At 44.7% G+C, this 22,189-nt stretch overlaps 1 protein-coding gene across 1 annotated transcript in view; it reads left to right on the plus strand.

Moving 5' to 3' along the window:
* The window catches only part of EFNB3 (ephrin B3), a 142,601-nt gene that overhangs the window by 78,537 nt on the left and 41,875 nt on the right, over positions 1-22,189 (plus strand). The window contains exon 2 of the mRNA XM_077470677.1: positions 1,218-1,513. Coding sequence (XP_077326803.1) covers positions 1,218-1,513 — 296 coding nt within the window. The remainder of the gene's footprint in view (positions 1-1,217; positions 1,514-22,189) is intronic.

Genomic DNA, 22,189 nt, shown 5'->3' on the forward strand with positions numbered 1-22,189 from the left:
TTGCATATGCCCGGTGTGTTTTCTTTGTGAGCTGTGGGCAGATGGGGTTAGAGCATGTGTGACATCAGTAGCTGCCAGAGTAGACATGAATCTGCTCTCTGCTGGTTGCTAGCCACCGATCTGGAGATTGCATGTGGTGAAGAGGCGCCCTCCTTACCGCTGTGCCCTGGGCGATTTTCCCTCCTGCCCACCCCTTGTCCCGTCCCTGGCTGTAATATATTACATTTTTGGTTGTCCCGTCCCTGGCTGTAATATATTACATTTTTGGTTGTCCCGGCCCTGGCTGTAATATATTACATTTTTTTGGTTGTCCCGTCCCTGGCTGTAATATATTACATTTTTTGGTTGTCTCGTCCCTGGCTGTAATATATAAAATTTTTTGGTTGTCTCGTCCCTGGCTGTAATATATTACATTTTTTGGTTGTCCCGTCCCTGGCTGTAATATATGACATTTTTGGTTGTCCCGTCCCTGGCTGTAATGTATTACATTTTTGGTTGTCCCGTCCCTGGCTGTAATATATTACATTTTTGGTTGTCCCGTCCCTGGCTGTAATATATTAGATTTTTGGTTGTCCCGGCCCTGGCTGTAATATATTACATTTTTGGTTGTCCCGTCCCTGGCTGTAATATATTACATTTTTGCTTGTCCCGTCCCTGGCTGTAATATATTACATTTTTGCTTGTCCCGTCCCTGGCTGTAATATATTACATTTTTGGTTGTCCCGTCCCTGGCTGTAATATATTACATTTTTGATTGCCCCGGCCCTGGCTGTAATATATTACATTTTTGATTGCCCCGGCCCTGGCTGTAATATATTACATTTTTGGTTGTCCCGTCCCTGGCTGTAATATATTACATTTTTGGTTGTCCCGTCCCTGGCTGTAATATATTACATTTTTGGTTGTCCCGGCCCTGGCTGTAATATATTACATTTTTGGTTGTCCCGTCCCTGGCTGTAATATATTACATTTTTGCTTGTCCCGTCCCTGGCTGTAATATATTACATTTTTGGTTGTCCCGTCCCTGGCTGTAATATATGACATTTTTGGTTGTCCCGTCCTTGGCTGTAATATATTAGATTTTTGGTTGTCCCGACCCTGGCTGTAATATGACATTTTTGGTTTTGGGTTTTTACTGCTTTACTTTGTGAATGACTCCTTTACTGGATATCTGTAGAGAATGTTCAATAACCCTCTTCTGTGTTTTTTTTCTCCAGGTTTCAGGATGCAGAGGGTTATGTCTTGTATCCACAAATTGGAGACCGATTGGATTTACTTTGCCCACGTTCCGAACCTCGTGGACCTTTCTCCTCATCTCCCTATGAATACTACAAGCTTTATCTGGTGGGAACAGAGGAAGAGGTGGTTACCTGCTCTGTCCTGCGGACGCCAAACCTCCTCCTCACCTGTGACCGGCCGGGACAAGACCTTCGCTTCACCATCAAGTTCCAAGAGTACAGTCCGAACTTGTGGGGCCATGAGTTTAAATCCCATAGAGATTACTACATTATAGGTAAGGAATCACTTTATCACATTATCTCATAGCACTGTTGCTAACCCACCATGAGCAGTAAGGCAAGGTACAACACCCAATTACATTCTTTATTTTGCTGGTTTGGCTTCTGCAGTCTGCACTTTGTCTTTCTTCTATGAATTGTTGCAAGGGTCAGTTCATGAAAAAGTTTACTTATAGATGGGGCAGAGTAAGTTCGGCCATTCCCAGGCTTCTTATCTGTTATTGATGCTCCGAAAGTGAGACCTACCTTCCATAATCCCCAACTCTTTTCCTGTCTTCCTGGGAGTTCTGGCTGTTCCCCCTGTTGTATGTTCTGTCTATTCATGTTATATGCTCCATAACATTAATAAACATTCACCAGGGATGGTGATAACCCCTCATAATGGGCCCAGAAGGTCTGCAGACCAGGAACTCAACATAGTAATAGTGGGAACCCCTCATAATGGGCACAGCGGGTCTGCAGGCAAGGGAATTCAACATGGGGATGGTGAAAACCCCCCATAAGCAGGTTTACAATTAAACACAGGAATGGCGGTAAATCGCCATAATGGGCCCAGCAGGTCTGCAGACCTGGGAACTCAACACAAGGATGGTGGAAACCCCTCATCATAGGCCCAGCAGGTGTACAGAGCTGGGAACTCAGCACAGGGATGGTGGGAATCCCTCATCCTGGGCCCAGCAGGTCTGCAGACCCAGGAACACAGCACAGGGATGATGGGAATCCATTTTAATGGCCACAGCAAGTCTGCAGACCTGGGAACTCGATACAAGGATGGGACAGGGATGGTGGGAATCCCTCACAATGGGCCCAGCAGGTGTACAGACCTGGAAACTCAGTACAGGGATGGTGGTAACCCCTCTTAATGGGGCCAGCAGGTCTGTAGACCTGTGAACTCAGTGCAGGGATGGTGGGAACCCCTCATAATGGGCCCAGCAGGTCTGTACACCTGGGAACTCAGCACAGGGTTGGTGGGAACCCCTTATAAGCGGCCCAGCAGGTCTGCAGACCTGGGAACACAGTACAGGGATGGTAGGAAACGCCTCATAATGGGCCCAGCAGGTCTGTAGGCCCAGGAACAGACTACAGGGATGGTGGGAACCCCTCATAATGGGCCCAACAGGTCTGATTGGATGAGGTGGAAAAGTGTGTGTTGGTGGAGGGTGTGGCATCGTGAGCTCCACCTTGTCCAATCAGAGAACACTTTGCATTTATTGAGAAAGTGGAAAGTGTTCTCGGAATGGCACTTGTGCCGAGCAGACAACCTTCCTTGTTCAGTAAGCTGCAGGAAAGCCACTCGGCATGGACCCCGGAAGCTAGTGACATTCACTGCAGCAGCACAGTCTACTACAGTGATTTCCAGCTTCCATGGGGACCTCACGGGTATGGTGGCACTTATATTTTTCATGAGTCCAAACTGGGCCAGTGCAAGTGTCAAAATTGCTGTACCTGGAATTCAGCTTTAAGGCTTCATTCATACTAGAGCGTCCCCAAAGTCGCACGATTTCCACTGCAACTTTGATCTGACTTTATGTTCTCTGGATCACAGTCGGATCAAAATTCACATCAAAGTAGTGCAGGCAGCTTTTCAAAGCCACTACGACTTTAATCACTCGCTGCCAGTATAACATAGATATACTGCGGCAAGGTGGCACTGCTGCTCTGGCTCATGTACCTAGGACACTTCTGGGGCGTGCATGCGCGCCGCCGGCGACCCGCTCTCGCTGTGATTTTACACAACAGGAGCTGATCTGCGGGTACCGCAGACTCGATGTCCACCAGCACCCATTGATCACTAGGCAAAGATCCAGAACAGTGTAAACAAGGCAGATCACAATTCTGTCAGTACAGAAGGCATGGATTTGGTGTTCCTGCAAAGCAGAGACATGGATCAATGTCTTCCCCTAGTGAAAGCACCTCCCACACACAGTGCACCAACACTGGCTAGGCACACAGTTAACCCTTTGATTGCCCCCTGATGTTAACCCTTTCCCAGCCAGTGTCATTAGTACAGTGACAGGGCATATTTTTAGCACTGATCACTGTATTAAAAAATGTCAAACGTGTCAGTGTCCGATTGTCTGAGTAAATATGGCAGTCCCATATAATAAGTCTCTGATTGCCGCCATTACTATTAAAAAATAAAATAAAATTATAAAAATATCCCATAGTTTATAGACACTTTAACGTTTGCGTAAACCAATCAATATACGCTTCTTAGTATTTTTTCCTTTTTTTTTTTTACCAAAAATATGTAGCAGAATACATATTGGCCTAAATTGATGAAGAAATTCAAAATTTTTTTCCATTTTTTTATTGGATATGTTTTATAGCTGAAAATAAAAAAATACATATTTTTTTTTTTAAATGACGGTCTTTTTTTGTTTATGGTGCAAAAAATAAAAAACGCAGAGGTGATAAAATACCACCAAAATTATTTATTTTTAATATATATAGATATAGATATATAGAGATAGATAGATAGATATCGATATATAGATAGATAGATATCGATATATAGATAGATAGATAGATAGATAGATAGATAGATAGATAGATAGATAGATAGATAGATAGATATCAATATATAGATATATATATATATATATATATATATATATATATATATATATATATATATATATATATATAATTTATTTGGGTACAGCGTCGCACGCCAACACAATTGTCAGTTAAAGTAATGCAGTGCTGTATCGCAAAAAATGGCCTGATCGAAGGGGTAAATCTTCTGGAGGTCAAGTGGTTAAAAGAGTTTATTGATGTTTATTTATTTTTACTCTTTATTCCAAGGGCTGTTTTTATTTATTTTACTTCTTTTTTTATTTCGAACATGTAACCAGCAGCAGAGGACTAGAAGCTCCTCCTGCTTATGTTTCCCTGCATACAGGCTGGGAGAGAGCTGGGTCATGTGACAGCTGTATCTATCCATTAGGAGAAAGGTACTTAGATATTTTTTGTAATTAAAATAATTAGAGTGCCAGCATCCACTTAGAAATAGAAGGGACAATGCAAATGAAACAGTGTGTGGTTAGTAATCATTTTAAGACTCTATATAGTTGGCTTCCCTGGTGGGAATTGAACCCAGGATTCAGCACTGTGTGGCCACAATGGTAAATACATGACCAATGTATTGCTCACTGTAATATAAAAAAAGTCAGTAAAAGGGTTACACTATAAAAGAGCACTTTTTGTTGAGCCCCGGGTTAATCTTCAGCGATTAACATTGTAAAATGGCATAACGTGACTTTGTGTTTTTCATCGAAATAATCTCATGCAAGTTAATCTTACAGACTAAAGAAAAAAAAATCCTAGGATTTGCTGAGAGATCAGGGCTAGCGCTCCCACTGTGCAGGTCATATAAGTCCTCAATGACTTTAAAGCAGACCTGTTTAAAAAAGATCCTGTTATGAGCAAATTGTTGTTTTTGCCATTGTTGCCAATGGTAATGTAAGACTGCATTGTTTTAGTCCCTTTCAATTTTGCCACAGGGCCAAATCTAGGGGGGGTGCTGGGGTGGGCTGTGCACTCCCTGATTTTATTTGCCCCCCAGGTCTCTCTTGAGTGGATCCACTGATCCATGAGCCAGTCTGATGCAGACAGTTGATGTAAGGGGGCACTCTGAGGACCATCCATGTAATGCCGCGTACACACGAGCGGACTGTATGGCGTACTTAGTCCGTCATACAATCCGACGGACAGTCCGTCATACTTTCGACTAAACGGACTTGACCACACACGGATGCACAAACAGTCCGTCGAAAGCTTGCGCGATGACGTGTACAGCACGTACGACGGGACTAGAAATAGGAAGTCGAATACATAGCAAAGCACCCTTCTGCCGTGTAAATCCTTTCTGGGCATGCGCCATTCTTAGTCCGTCGAACTAGCCTACTGACGAGCGGATTGTCCGCTGAAACCAAAGTACGACGGACAGAATTTCAAAAAATCCGAAATACTTAGTACGCCAGACTGCACGCTGAAAAAGTCCGCTGAAGCCCACACACGAGCGGACTGTCCGCTGAAATGTGTTTCGACGGACTAAGTACGCCATACAGTCTGCCCATGTGTACGCGGCATAAGGGGGCACTCTTATAGGGACACCTGATGTAAGAGGGGCACTTTGATGGGGACACCTAATGTAAGGGGGGGCACTCTGAGGGGGACACCTGATGTAAGGGGGGGCACTCTGATGGGGACACCTGATGTAAGGGGGGTGGGCACTCTGATGGGGACACCTGATGTAAGGGGGGCGGCAGTCTGATGGGGACACCTGATGTAAGAGGGGCACTGTTAATGGGGACACCTGATGTAAGAGGGGCACTGTTAATGGGGACACCTGATTTAAGGAGGACGGGCACTCTGATGGGACACCTGATGTAAGGAGGGCACTGTGATGGAGACACCTGATGTAAGAGGGGCACGCTGATGGGCACAACTGATGTAAGGGGGGGGGCACTCTGATGGGGATATCTGATGAATAAAAATTCTGAAAAAAATTAGCATAGAATTTTTTTTTCTATGCTATTCTTTTATTTTCTATTCTATTTTATTCTTTTTGGAAATTGGAAAACTAGTCAAATTCAAAAAAAAATATTCGAAATTGATTTAGAAAATGAATTAAAAAAATTAAACAAATGTATGTAAATAATGAATTGAAATGAAACAAAACAATTTTTTTTGTTCTGCACACGTCTAGATAAAACTACAAACTTGGTGCAGAGAGGAGGTTGTAAATCTTTTCAACTTTCGGGATCCTGCACCTGTACACCCCCACAAGGCTTTCTTTTGCTAACGCTGTCTTGCAAAAATTATTATTATTGACAGAAAAAATGTAAAAAAAAAAAAAAAAATTTAAATTTAAAATAAACATTTTTAAAAATATGCTTTTTTTTTAGTTTGACCAAAAGTTTTCTTGTTAAAAAGATATGCAAACTCATTCCATATTTTGTCCCATTTTCTAGTAGTAGTAACATTTCTAGTGCAAAGCACAGCAAAGATATTTATTATTGAAGTAAAGGCCTTTAGGAGAGTTAATTTGGGCTGATCAGTGTGAACTAAGGTTTAACAATACTGCGAGCTTCATTTAAAGTTGAAGTAAATCCATCCAAAAAAAGTTTCATTTCACGTGCCGGAAATGTAACACTCCCATTGGTTGTGCTGTCAACCAAACTGTCAAACCATCCAATGGCTGGTGTGTCATAACTGATCATATGTGCAGCATCATGGCAGTTGTAGATTAACCACTTGACACCCACCCCGCCGTCAAATGACAGCATACCAGAACGGCCACTCTCTCGTGCCAGCCGCGCTGTGTTGCTGGGATATGGCACGACCCCGAGCTCTATAAAGAGCCATGGCTGTGGCTCTTTCACCATGTGATTGCGTGTGTCCAATCACTGCCGGTCACATGTAAACATGGAGGTGCTGGTAATCGGCGCTCCTCGCCTCATGCTGACAGAGTGTGTGGTGACGAGAGCCGATCAGCGGCATCTCCTTACAGAGGACACCTATATATGTAATCAGGTACACCAGTGCCAGCAATGAGTGCCCACCAGTGCCAGCAATGAGTGCCTACCAGTGCCAGCAATGAGAGCCCACCAATGCCAGGAACCAGTACCTATTAGTGATGCCAGTCAGTGCTGCCCGTCAATACCCATCAGTGCCACATATCCATGCCACCTATCAGTGCTACCTATCAGTGCCCACCAGTGGCACCCATTAGTGCCGCCTATCAGTGCTCATTAGTGCCTCATATCAGCGCCTATAAGTGCAGCATACTTGTGCCTCCTCATCAGTGCCTCCTAATCAGTGTCCATCAGTGCCACCTATCAGTGCTCATTAGTGCCAACTATCAGTGCCCAAAAATGTGTCATATTTGTGCCTCCTCATCAGTGCCACCTATTCAGTGTCCATATGTGCCGCCTCATCAGTGCCCATAAGTGCCGCCTCATCATCGTAAGACAAAAACAAATCCATAGCTCAACTCACCAACCAGTCTGCTGACCAACCAAAGAAAAAAATAAAAACCCAGAAGTGATTAAATACCACCCAAAGAAAACTATTTGTGTGAAGAAAATTATAAAAATGTCACATGGTTACAGTGTAGCACGACCGCACAATTATCATTCAAAGTGCGACAGTGCTGAAAGCTGAAATTTGACCTGAGCAGGAAGTGGGGTGAAAGTGCCCGGTATTGAGGTGGTTAACAGAGGCAAAGATGGCACCTTCCTTGGCTGAAAACGATGGGCATAAAGTGTAAGTGAACCTAACCTTTAAAGAAAGAATATTGTGATTCTTATTCAAGCCAATCCGTTTAGTTTAAAGTGTAAGTGACACGTACACTTTAAATTAAACTGCTAGGCTTGAATAAGAATCAAAATATTCCGTCTTTAAAGGTTAGGTCTGCCTTTTGCAAAAAAAAGTAATAAATGCAGCAACATGAATCTCCTGATCAAGGTGTTATTTATGCGTTGTGGAGTAACAGGACTGTGTGGGGTAACAGGACTGTGTAGGGTAACAGGACTGTGTGGAGTAACAGGACTGTGTGGGGTAACAGGACTGTGTGAGGTAACAGGACTGTGTGGAGTAACAGGACTGTGTGGAGTAACAGGACTGTGTGGAGTAACAGGACTGTGTGGGGTAACAGGACTGTGTGGAGTAACAGGACTGTGTGGAGGAACAGGACTGTGTGGAGTAACAGGACTGTGTGGAGTAACAGGACTGTGTGGAGTAACAGGACTGTGTGGAGTAACAGGACTGTGTGAGGTAACAGGACTGTGTGGGGTAACAGGACTGTGTGGGGTAACAGGACTGTGTGGAGTAACAGGACTGTGTGGGGTAACAGGACTGTGTGAGGTAACAGGACTGTATGGGATAACTGTATATGATGATAGGACTGTATGGGATAACAGGACTGTGTGGGGTAACAGGACTGTGTGAGGTAACAGGACTGTGTGGAGTAACAGGACTGTGTGGGGTAACAGGACTGTGTGGGGTAACAGGACTGTGTGGAGTAACAGGACTGTGTGGAGGAACAGGACTGTGTGGAGTAACAGGACTGTGTGAGGTAACAGGACTGTGTGGGGTAACAGGACTGTGTGGGGTAACAGGACTGTGTGGGGTAACAGGACTGTGTGGAGTAACAGGACTGTGTGGAGGAACAGGACTGTGTGGGGTAACAGGACTGTGTGGGGTAACAGGACTGTGTGGAGTAACAGGACTGTGTGGAGGAACAGGACTGTGTGGAGTAACAGGACTGTGTGAGGTAACAGGACTGTGTGGGGTAACAGGACTGTGTGAGGTAACAGGACTGTGTGGGGTAACAGGACTGTGTGGAGTAACAGGACTGTGTGGAGGAACAGGACTGTGTGGAGTAACAGGACTGTGTGGGGTAACAGGACTGTGTGGGGTAACAGGACTGTGTGAGGTAACAGGACTGTGTGGAGTAACAGGACTGTGTGGAGGAACAGGACTGTGTGGAGGAACAGGACTGTGTGGGGTAACAGGACTGTGTGGGGTAACAGGACTGTGTGGGGTAACAGGACTGTGTGGAGTAACAGGACTGTGTGGAGGAACAGGACTGTGTGGAGTAACAGGACTGTGTGAGGTAACAGGACTGTGTGGGGTAACAGGACTGTGTGGGGTAACAGGACTGTGTGGGGTAACAGGACTGTGTGGAGTAACAGGACTGTGTGGAGGAACAGGACTGTGTGGGGTAACAGGACTGTGTGGGGTAACAGGACTGTGTGGGGTAACAGGACTGTGTGGAGGAACAGGACTGTGTGGAGTAACAGGACTGTGTGAGGTAACAGGACTGTGTGGGGTAACAGGACTGTGTGAGGTAACAGGACTGTGTGGAGTAACAGGACTGTGTGGAGGAACAGGACTGTGTGGAGGAACAGGACTGTGTGGGGTAACAGGACTGTGTGGGGTAACAGGACTGTGTGGGGTAACAGGACTGTGTGGAGTAACAGGACTGTGTGGAGTAACAGGACTGTGTGGGGTAACAGGACTGTGTGGGGTAACAGGACTGTGTGGGGTAACAGGACTGTGTGGGGTAACAGGACTGTGTGGGGTAACAGGACTGTATGGGGTAACAGGACTGTATGGGATAACTGTATATGATGATAGGACTGTATGGGATAACAGGACTGTGTGAGATAACAGGACTGTGTGGGATAACAGGACTGTGTGGGATAACAGTACTGTGTGGGATAACAGGATATGGGATAACAGGACTGTGTGGGATAACAGGACTGTGTGGGATAACAGGACTGTGTGGGCACACACGGCATACTTTATCTTACACTCTAAACATGGATATGACATGAAACATCATGTACAACGTGGACTTGTCTTACAAATAAGTGTGCGGTCTTACCTATGGCAAACTCCTCCAAGCTGCCATATACACCTTTGCCCACCTTTTCCCTTCACTTTGTGAAGGAGTCAATGTTAAGTGGAATTCTGACCCATTAACTTGGCAATTTCAGGCAATGTCCCCCAGCTCCTCAGTGTGCTTAACAGGGGTAAGTAACAGAGCCATTTTATTGTTTACATTCCTTTTTACTACAGAGCTCTGTTGTGGGGCAAAAAGAGCTGGGAGACAATGAAGAGGTGAGCCAGGGCCAGCTGCCCTTCTACCCGTGACTGTCAGGCTGGGGGTGTCCGACCCAGTGACAAACGCGTATTATCCACTTCACCCCTGGAAGATTTTACTCCAGGGCATTTTTTTGGTATGCAGCACTGCGCTTCTTATTTTATTACAGGAACTTATAGCACTGTCAATTTACACAGCGCTTTATATAAATATTGTACATCCACACCAGTCCCTGCCCTCGAGGAGCTCACAATATAAGGGGCTACTTTAACCACTTGCCGTCCACCCACCGTCAAATGATGGCCTCCCAGAACGACCGCTCAACCGCGCCACCCGATCTGTGTACAGAGCTGTGGCCATGGCTCTTTACCCATGTGATCGGCTGTGTCCAATCACAGCCAGTCACATGTAAACACGGAGATGCCGGTAGTCGGCTCGCCTCGCCTCACACTGACAGAGGAGAGCCAATCAGCGTTAACTCCTCACAGGCGGCATCTAGGGATGTAATCAAGGCACTGATCATTAGTGCACTGATTACAATTAAGTGCCAGCAATGCCACTGCCAGCAATCAGTGCCAACCAGTGCTCACAATTGGCACCAATCTGTGCCAACAAGAGCCAGCAATCAGTGGCCATTAGTGATACTAGTCAGTGCTGGCTATCAGTGCTGCCCATCAATGCCCATCACTGCTGCCCATCAATGCTCATCACTGCTGCCCATCAATGCCACCCATGAGTGCCGCCTATCTGTGCACACCAGTGCCACCTATCTGTGCCACCTATCTGTGCCCAGTGCCCATCAATCCTGCCTATCAGTGCTCATCGGTGCCACCTCATCAGTACCCATAAGTGCAGCCTATCAGTGTCCTTCAAAGAAGGAGAAAAAAATTACTTATTTACAAAATTTACTGACAGAAATTAAGAAAAACTTTTTTTTTTTTTTAAATTTTTTATTTTTTTTAGGAAAAAATAAAAAACCCAGCAGTGATTAAATACCACAAAAAAAAACTCAAGGTGGGCAAAGGTGCATATGGCAGCTAGGAGAAAACTCTATTTGCGTGAAGAAAATGATAGCAATTTCACATGGGTACAGTGTAGCATGACTGCGCAATTGTCATTCAAAGTGTGAGAGCGCTGAAAGCTGAACTTTGGCCTGGGCAGGAAGAGGGTGAAAGTGCCCAGTATTGAGGTGGTTAACAAGGCTCCACTATTGTATGAAATCACGTTTCTCAATAGAGGGGCACCTGTTAAGATTAAATCGGGAGTAAACCCGCTGAAGGTTTTTTTTTTTTTTTTACCTGGAAAGGAAAAGGCATAATGAGCTAATATGCACCGCATACTAGCTCATTATGAAATACTTACCTTAGAGCAAGGCCCCAACATCTGGTCCGATACACACCGAGGGAGCTGACATGTTCCTTCGGCACATCTTCTGGGTATCGCGGCTCCGGCGCTGTAAGTGGCCAGAGCCGCGTTATCGTCCACTCCCGCGCATGCGCGCACGAGATTTCTTTCCGCCAGGGTCTGGCGTCTGCCGGACTTTCAGCCGAGAAGCCTTATTATAGGCTTATCTGTAGGTAAAAGTTAAAAAAATTACTATACAACCACTTTAAAAAAGGTGTCAGATTAACTGCCCCCTGGTGGATGGTTGTCATATGTGGCAAGCAGTGAGGTTGGTGCAAGCCTGGACGGGCACCTAGAATTTCCTCTAGTACAGCAGGGAGGGGATATTGTACTGCATACAATGAATATGTATTGTGTGGACCCTCTTTCTTTCCTTGCTATGATTTTTTTTCTCTGGAAGGATCTCTGACGTTTTCCTTTGTTTGGTGCGGGAGCTGCATTGCACACTGTGCTGGTAAATTGTAGTGCTGAATGTTTTACTACGTTCCAAGATTGTATTCTTATTTTTTTTATGTGAAAAACCTGCAATGAAAAGAATAACAAAAATGTTTTCAAAAATTGCAGCGACTTAACCACTTGCTTACAGGGCACTTAAACCCCCTGCCCAGACCAATTTTCATCTTTCAGCGCTGACACACTTTGACAATTGCGCGGTCATGCAACACTGTACCCAAATTAAATTTTTATAATATTTTTCACACAAATGGAGCTTTCTTTTGGTGGTATTTGATCACCACTTGGGTTTTTATTTTTTGCTAAACAAACAAAAAAAAAGACAGACATTTTTGAAAAAAATAATTAAAAAAATATGTTTCATAGTTTGTTATAAGATTTTGCAAACGCATAATTTTTCTCCTTCATTGATATTCACTGGTGAGGCTGCACTGGTGGGCACTTATGGGCTGTACCGATGGGCACTTATGGGCTGCACTGATGGGTACAGATAAGGCGACACTGATAGACACAGATAAGGCGACACTGATAGACACAGATAAGGCGACACTGATAGGCACATATAAGGCGACATTGATAGGCACATATAAGGCGACACTGATAGGCACAGATAAGGCGACACTGATAGGTACAGATAAGGCGACACTGATAGGCACAGATAAGGCGACACTGATAGGCACAGATAAGGCGACACTGATGGGTGGCACTGACAGATGTCACTGATGGGCAATGATAGGTGGCACTGATGGGCACTGGTAGGAGGCACTGGTAGGTGGTATTGATAGGCAGCACTGGTAATGACGCACTGATTATTTTATAGGCAACAATGTGGGCACTGATAGGTGGCACTGTGAGGTGACACTGTGGGCACTGATGGGTGGTACTGTGGGCACTAATAGGTGGTGCTAGTGGGCACTGGTAGGTGGTGCTGGTGGGCACTGGTGGTACCTTCACGATCGGGACTGATGTCCATCTCGCATCCGCCGGTGATCGGCTTTTTTTTCCCTCCTCATTCTATCAGCATGAGGAGGGAAAATAGCCGATTACTGGCTTTGTTTACATTATCATCTAATGTCATTGGCTGACAGCTGATCACGTGGAAAGGGGTCGGAACTCGCTGATCACAGAGCGCGGCGCGCACGCAGGCCGCTCAAACACGGGAGGACATCCAGGGACACCCTGCCGACAAATGGACTCTGCAATGTAGCTGTCTTTCGGCTATAGCGCAGACGGCAGGTGGATAAAAGTAGTTCATGCACTACTTTGGTCCGACTTTCATGCAACTTGAGCTCTACAGACTTCACTGTCAACCCTCAGAAGTTGCATGAAATCCGAACCTGGATGTTATACAATGCAACTTGTGTGTAATAGTTGTCCATTGACACTGGTCAAAGCCAAATCTTATCCAAGATGTGCCCATCCCTGACACCCTCCCCTGATGAAGGGGAGGGTATCAGACATGTCAGTTGTTCTGCGTTCCGAAACGCGTCAGTCTGTCTGGACACTTTATGGGAATCATCACCATCTACACCATTGTTTTTATTGGTTTGAATATTGAATTTATGTATACCGTTTTCTTGAATAAATGATATTATGTTTTACTCTGTTGCCGTTAGTCCTATTTTTGGGGGGTACTTCTATTCTATCTCTAGTATTAGGGATGTTGGCAACTTTATGTACAATATATGGCTAAGTTCACACTAGCTTCAAAAGCAGGCGCTTCTCAAGTGTTTTTCGAGCTCCAAAAACGCCTGTTAAAACTGTGTACATTGCAGCGTACGGTGTTGTTCACATGGTCACATTAGCAGAAGTGGCCAGTCCACTGTGGGCACACGGGTGCCGCCTCCCCTGTCCACCGCCACCCTCCCTAGCCATGCGCCCGGCCCCATTGAATTCCTATAGGCGGGGGTGTATTTTTTGAAGCACCTGATTAGAGCCACAGGCTCTAATAGGCTTCAGATTAGGGTGGGTGCAGGGCGCAGAGCATTGCGTCTGGAGCCCACCCAGTTGTGTTTCAACAGCAAATGAATATTCGCTGCTGCAACACTAATCCCTCCGGCAATCGGGAAGTGGGTCTGATACCCGTCACCGGTATGGCTGACAGGACAGGTGATCGTATTGGACGCCTAGGGGGAGAGGGCTGTATAAGGTATTGGCCAAAAAAATATATATATTTTACTATCCAAAGTTAAAACAACAACAATGGCAGAAGATTTAATAGATGGAAAGATGAAAAAATTACCGAAGGTCTGCTTTAAAGGGAGCCTGTCCCATTTGAGTGTGATTTTTTCAGAATCAGATCGCATAGGTGTGAACGCCCATGAGATCTGAATCTGGTGCACCAAAAAAAAAAAAGGGGTCCTGCATGATTTTGGTGTGGATTCGGTGCGATTTTGCACATCATTGTGAACCAGCACTGAGGCAAGTTCAGCCCTGCAGAGTGGCACAGCCCAGAAACCCCAAATATACAGTCATGCTCCCATTGCTGGGTAATTAGCAGTGGAAAATCATCTGCCTTTTTACAAGAAAACAGACTCTAAAGCACTAAGCTGCCTAGAGTCGGTTGCTGTGCGTGTTTCTCTGTCCCGGCGCGCTTCTTGTGCCGCGTACACATGATCGGACTATCCGGCGGACAAACCGCCGGACTTTGCAGCGGAGGTCCGCCGGACTTTCCCAACGAGCAGACCTGCCCACACATGACCGGACTTTTGAAATGAATGGACTTGCCCACACACGGAGAAAAGTCCGTTCATTTTGAAAGCGGTTCCAGGTAGAGGTCAATGTCCCCGCCTCCATCGGTGAGATTGACACCTCGCTGGCCCCATCACCTGGTATGGGGTTAAATTATGTGCTCATAATAATAAAAATGACTGGGTATGACAGTTTTTTTGTAGATAAACAAAGCCATGTGCTCATAATTGTGAAAATGACTGGAAGTGCCTAGCTTTGTTTATAAACAAAGCTATCTCTTTTTTTTTTAAAGCGAATCTTGCCTAGGAGTGCCACATGACAAAAGCTCATTTCAACTAAATATTTTTATGGCTAAATCACGGTTGGCAAAATTGCTCGCTCATCCTGCTGAGAATTGTACAGATTGTTGTTTTGGATGTATGGCTCCTCGAATTGTGGCATATTTAATTTTTTTTTTTTATTTTTTATTTTTTTATGACTGCTTTTCTGTATTTTAAGGCCTCATGCACAATGGACATTATAATAGCATTATAAAAACGGCAGTAGCTTTGTGGTGATTTTTTTAAATGTTTTTGCAATAACATTTTTTAGCGTTTTTTTTTTTTTTCCAATGGGATCAAAAACGTTAAACGCTGGTGAGCCTCATTTTTGAGCGTTTTTTTTTTTAGGCTTTTTTTGACGTTAGAGCGTTTTTACAGCTGAAAAACTCCTCTCAGAGCCCACTAGTTTTTTTTATTTTTTATTTTTTTTTTACAGCCAAAAAACGCCCCAGCCAAAAACAGTTGATAGGCTATATGTGCATGGACACATAGGATAACATGCTGGACAGTTTGACTGTAGAAAAAAAAAAAAAAAAGCATCTGAAGCCAAAAACAGCAGCTGTAAAAACATCCACAAATGTGCAGTGTGCATGAGGCCTGAAAATTAAAATAACCAGATTAACCACCTCAATAACGGGCACTTTCACCTTCTTCCTGCCCAGGCCATTTTTCAGCTTTCAGTGCTGTTGCAGTTTGAATGACAATTGCATGCAACGCTGTACCCAAATGAAATTTTTATCATTTTATCCCCACAAATAGAGCTTTTTTTTGGATCACCTGCGCAGTTTTTATTTCTTGCGCTATAAACAAAAGAAGAGGGCCAAGTTTGAAAAAACACAATATTGTTTTAGTTTTTGCTATAATAAATATCCTTTCATTGTTTATTTTTTTAAACACATTTTTTGCTCAGTTTAGGCTGATATGTATTCTTCTGCATATTTTTGGTAAAAAAAAAAAAAAGCAATAGTCGTATATTATATACTATATATAGATTGGTTTGCGCAAAAGTTATAGTGTCTACAAAATAGGGATAGATTTATAGCATTTTTATTATTATTATTTTTTTTTTTTACTAGTAATGGCGGCGATCTTCAATTTTTATTGTGACTGCGATATTGCGACATATCAGACACTTTTGACACATTTTCGGGACCATTCACATTTATATAGCAATCCGTGCTACAAAAAAGCATTTATTACTGTGTAAATGTGACTGGCAGGGAAGGGGTTAACACTAGGGGGTGATCGAGGGGTTAAATGTGTATCCTGGGAGTGATTCTAACTGTGGGGGGAGGGGACTGACTGGGGGAGGTGAACAATCAGTGTCCCTGTGCACAAGGGACACACCATCGGTCTCCTCTCCTCTGACAGGACGTGTATCTGTGTGTTTACACACACAGATCCACGGTCCTGCTCGGTAACTGGGCAATCGCGGGTGCCCGGCGGACATCGCGGCCGCCGGGCGCGTGCATCTGGTCCCCAGTGACGCGGCTGGCGTATGCCCCCTAGTGACCCGGGAAGCAATCATGTCATATGATGGTGGTCCTAAGAAAAAGAGAAATCCCCCTTAATTGAGACTCTTAAGGCAACATACACTTGGGTATTACAAAATAATCAAATTTATTGAATATACATAAATAAATCATGTTTTGACAAATTTGCCTATTCACCCTACCGATCAATAAACTGATGAATAAAAGATGTTTCTTGTACCTGGCATCCAAAAACACAGGCCCTTTATGTTTAGAAAGAACCAGGCTGACATGGTGACCACCTGACTTTTGGGATAAACAAAGCCATGTGATCATAACTGTGAAAATGACTGGGTGTAAACATGGCTTTGTTTATAAACAAAGCTTTAACACTGAGCGATTAGTGTTTTTTTTTTTCTTAACCACTAGGCGCCCACGTTATAGCCAAAAGACAGCTACAGCAGGGACGCCAATTGCTGGGAGGCCGTCCCTGGAGGCCAGGAGGAGTGTCCAATGAGAGATGATCTCATATGTAAACATTAACATATGAGATCATCTCTCATCGCTGGTTCTCCCTCCTCACACAGAGAGACAAATGGCTGCAGTGTGAGTGAAACTAAAAAAAGAAAAATAAAGTGCCCACAGTACATGTCACTGCCACCTGTCAGTGCTATTTGTCCCCAGTGCCACATATCAGTGCCATCTGTCATCAGTGCCATCTGTTATCAGTGTCACGGGTCATCAGTGTCATCTGTCATCAGTGCCACGTATTTGTGCCATCTGTCATCAGTGCCACGTATTAGTGCCATCTGTCATCAATGCCACGTATTAGTGCCATCTGTCATCAGTGCCACGTATTAGTGCCGTATGTTATCAGTGCCACATCAATGTCACATGTCATCAGTGCCACGTATCGGTGCCATCTGTCGTCAGTGTCACAGGTCATTATCCTGGTGCTCCAGGGCTTTCAAAAGTGTAATAGGTAGTCAACAAGTTAGATGTGTAATTTATGCTCCTAGAACACGTGATGGTGCTCCCTGCATGTTGGGCCTCTCTATGTGGCCAGGCTGTGGAAGAGTCCCACACATGTGGTATCGTTATACTCAGGAGGAGTAGCAGACTGGGGTGTCATTTGTGGTATACAAATGGCAAGTGAGAGAAATAACCTATTACTATGACAATTTTTGTGGGAAAAAAAAAAATCTTCATTATTCAAAGAATTGTGGGAAAAAATGACAACATCAAAAAGCTCACCATGCCTCTTACTAAATACCTTGGAATGTCTACTTTCCAAAAAGGGGTCATTTGGGGGGTATTTGTACTTTCCTGACTTGTTCGGGTCGCAAGAAATGATAGGCCACCTGTACATCAGATGTGATCAATTTTTTATGATTCGCACCACAGCTTGTGGACTCTATAACTTTCACAAAGACCAAATAATATCCACTAATTTGGGTTATTTTTACCAAAGATATGTAGCAGTATAAATTGTGGCCAAAATTTATGAAGAAAAAATAATAATTTGCAAAATGTTATCACAGAAACAAAGAAAAATTTGATTTTGTTCCAAATTTTTGGTCTTTTTTAATTTATAGTGCAAAAAATAAAAAACCCAGAGGTGATCATATACCACCAAAAGAAAGCTCTGCTTGTATGACAAAAAGGACAAAAAAATAATTTGGGTACAGTGTTACATGACTGAGTAATTGTCATTCAAAGTGTGAGAGCACCGAAACCTGAAAATTGGTCTGGTCACGAGTAGGGTTTAAAGCGGGAGTCCGCCGGGACTCCGCGTTTTTTTTTTTTTTTAAAAGCCAACAGCTACAAATACTGCAGCTGCTGACTTTTAAAATAGTGACACTTACCTGTCCAGCGCGCCCGCGATGTCGGCACCCGAAGCCGATCTCTAGATCGTCTCTCGGGTGCTGCCGCCGCCATCTTGGGTATGGGAATCAGGAAGTGGAGCCTTTCGGCTTAATTTCCCGGTTCCATACTGCGCATGCGCGAGTCGCGCTGCGCAATAAGGACGGTCCCCGCTGCCTCTGGGATCTGTGTGTTTCCCAGCAGGCAGCGGGGCACTTGCGGAAAGGGGCGGGCACTTGCGGAAAGGGGCGTAATCTACGCCCCTTTCTGCAGAGAGCTATCCCGGAAGTGGGTGCAGATGCCTGTACTGTACAGGTATCTGCACCCCCCTCCCCCCTGAAAGGTGCCAATTGTGGCGCCGGAGGGGGGGAGGGTTCCGATGAGCGGAAGGTCCACTTTAGGGTGGACCTCCGCTTTAATTGCCCAGTTGTCAAGTGGTTAAAGCTAAACTCATCTAGTGGTGTAGCATGATAAAACTAGCAGCTAATTCCAACAAAATATTGTTCTTGTAGCTAAAGTTTTGGAAAATCACCTGTTCACCCTGCTGATAATCAGAAAGATAAAAGCCAGTGTTCTGCCGAAATAGCCAACCCGTCAAAATCTCCAACCACGTCACTTCCGGCGCAGCCGAGTCACCACTGTGCACGCACAGATCGTCAGAGGTCAAGGAAAATGATAGAACACCACCATGTTGGTACACCTAAAACATTTCCATATCCTCTTTGTAAACTCGGGTACACATCAGCTGCTCAGCGAAGAAGACCCTTTCATAGAACTATAGAGGAACATCAGCTGCTCTCGAGTTTACCATTAGCAGGGGAAAACAGAAATGTTTTGGGTGTACTAACATGGCGGTACACCTAAAACATTTACAGTATCTCAAAAAAGTGAGTACACCCCTCACATTTTTGTAAATATTTTATTATATATTTTCATGTGACAACACTGAAGAAATGACACTTTGCTATAATGTAAAGTAGTGAGTGTACAGCTTGTATAACAGTGTAAATTTGCTGTCCTCTTAAAATAACTCAACACACCGCCATTAATGTTTAAACCGCTGGCAACAAAAGTGAGTACACCCCTAAGTGAAAATGTCCAAATTGGGCCAAAGTGTCAATATTTTGTGTGGCCACCATTAATTTCCAGTACTGCCTTAACCCTCTTGGGCATGGAGTTCACCAGAGCTTCACAGGTGGCCACTGGAGTCCTCTTCTACTCCTCCATGATGACATCACGGAGCTGATGGATGTTAGAGACCTTGCACTCCTCCACCTTCCGTTTGAGGATGCCCCACAGATGCTCAATAGTGTTTAGGTCTGGAGACATGCTTGGCCAGTCCATCATCTTCACCCTCAGCTTCTTTAGCGAGGCAGTGGTTGTCTTGGAGGTGTGTTTGGGGTCGTTATCATGTTGGAATACTGCCCTGTGGCCCAGTCTCCGAAGGGAGGGGATCATGCTCGGCTTCAGTATGTCGCAGTACATGTTGGCATTCATGGTTCCCTCAATGGACTGTAGCGCTTCAGTGCCGGCAGCACTCATGCAGCACCAGACCATGACACTCCCACCACCATGTTTGACTGTAGTAAGACACACTTGTCTTTGTACTCCTCACCTGGTTGCCGTCACACACGATTGACACCATCTGAACCAAATACGTTTATCTTGATCTCATCAGACCACAGGACATGGTTCCAGTAATCCATGTCCTTAGTCTGCTTGTCTTCAGCAAACTGTTTACAGCTTTCTTGTGAATCATCTTTAGAAGAGGCTTCCTTCTGGGGCGACAGCCATGCAGACTAATTTGATGCAGTGTGCGGCGTATGGTCTGAGCACTGACAGGCTGACCCCCCACCCCTTCAACCTCTGCAGCAATGCTGGCAACACTCATACGTCTATTTCCCAAAGACAACCTCTGGATATGACGCTGAGCACGTGCACTCAACTTCTTTGGTCGACCATGGCGAGGCCTGTTCTGAGTGGAACCTGTTCTGTTAAACCGCTGTATGGTCTTGGCCACTGTGCTGCAGCTCAGTTTCAGGGTCTTGGCAATCTTCTTATAACCTAGGCCATCTTTATGTAGAGCAACAATTATTTCCTACGCGTTTCGTCACTATAATATAGTGGATTTTAAAATGTACTGCACTATGAAAGCACTTTCTTTTATATTTTCTGAGTGCCATCGTTCCTAGCTGTGGTTAAAGACAACTATAAGGGTCTTGGAGACCGATTTTCCTGTGCTGGATGAGACTGCTTTTTAGTAGTCACGAATAGCTTGTAAGCAGGCAACTTACTCACTTAAGTGTGTAGCTGGATGCACATACTTTGGAGGATCTTTTACGATTTTTTACAATTTGTCACCGTTATTTCACATGGATGAATGTTTGTTTTTTCTTTATTCATGGACTGAATTTTTCACTGGGACGCTGCCTTAGTTTTCCCTTTTACATATTTTTTCACTTGCAAATTTGAAAAATTTGTCATGTTGTTATTTTATTGGCGCTGCACTCGCCTTATATATATATATATATATATATATATATATATATATATATTTACTTGGAGTTCTTGTATTAGACTTTTCATGCTGCCAGCTTGCCACATTCACTATATTTCATATATAGTATAAATTCTTACTTTTTTTTGGCTATGCTGATTGGTCAATCTGGAACTGCCAATTGTTTGCCGTGGTCACGCTAAAGGTGTACTTGGCATTACAGATGGCAACAATCATGGCACTTTATCCTTTAACCACTTGCCGCCTGCCCCGCCATCAAATGACAGTGGGGCGCTGCGGCTCTCTTTCTGGGTGGACGTGTCATATGACGGCGCCCAGAACGGCCATGATTGCGCATCCGTGGGGGCGTGCATTGGCGCAATCGGTGGTAAGGTGTGTCAGTCTGAAACACCGCTACACAGATCTTGGTAAAGAGCCTCTGATGGAGCCTCTTTATCATGTGATCGACCATGTCCAATCACGGGTGATTACGATATAAACAGGAAGAGCCATTAATCGGCTTTTCCTCACTCGCGTCTGACAGACACGGGTAGAGTAGAGTCAAACAGCTGCTTTCCTGACAGGGGGTTTGTGCTGACTGTTTATCAGTGCAGCCCCCCCCCCCCCTTAGATGCTCGCCCAGGACCACCAGGATGCCACCAGGACCACCAGGGATAGCCACCACACTGGACCACCAGGTATGCCATCCTAGACCACCAGGGAAATGCCAATCAGTGCCCAGGCAGCTGCCAATCAGTGCCCATCCCCAATGCCTGCCAGTGCCATTAGTGATGCCCATCAGTGCTGCCTACCAGTGCCCATCAGTGCCACGTATAGGTGTCCAGCAGTGTCCATCAGTGCTGCCTATAAGTGCCACTCTTAAGTACCCATCAGTGCAGCCTTTCAGTGCCCATCAGTGTCGCTTATCAGTGCCACCCATGAGTGTCCATCGGTGCCGCCTATCAATGCCCAACAGTGCTGCATATCTGTGCCACCCATCAGTGCCGCCTACCTGTGCCCATTGTCAGTGCCTGTCAGTGCCACCTCATTGGTGCCACCTCATCAGTGCCCATCAGTGCTGCCTTATCAGTGCCCATCAGCGAAGGAGAAAACGTACTTATTTACAAAAAAAATTAACAAAAACAAAAGAAATTTTTTTTTTTTTTTCAAAATTTAGCAAAAAATAGAAAAACGCAGAGGTGATCAAATACCACCAAAATAAAACTCTGTGGGAACAAAATTACCAAATATTTAGTTTGGGTGCAGTGTAGCATGACCGCGCAATTGTCATTTAAACAGCGACAGCTGAAAATTTACCTGGGCAGGAAGGGGGTGTAAATGCCCGGTATTGAAGT

Source organism: Lithobates pipiens, unplaced genomic scaffold, assembly GCF_037356315.1.
Source record: "Lithobates pipiens isolate NorthernLeopardFrog02 unplaced genomic scaffold, aLitPip1_a1.2 Scaffold_8, whole genome shotgun sequence".
NCBI lineage: Eukaryota > Metazoa > Chordata > Amphibia > Anura > Ranidae > Lithobates > Lithobates pipiens.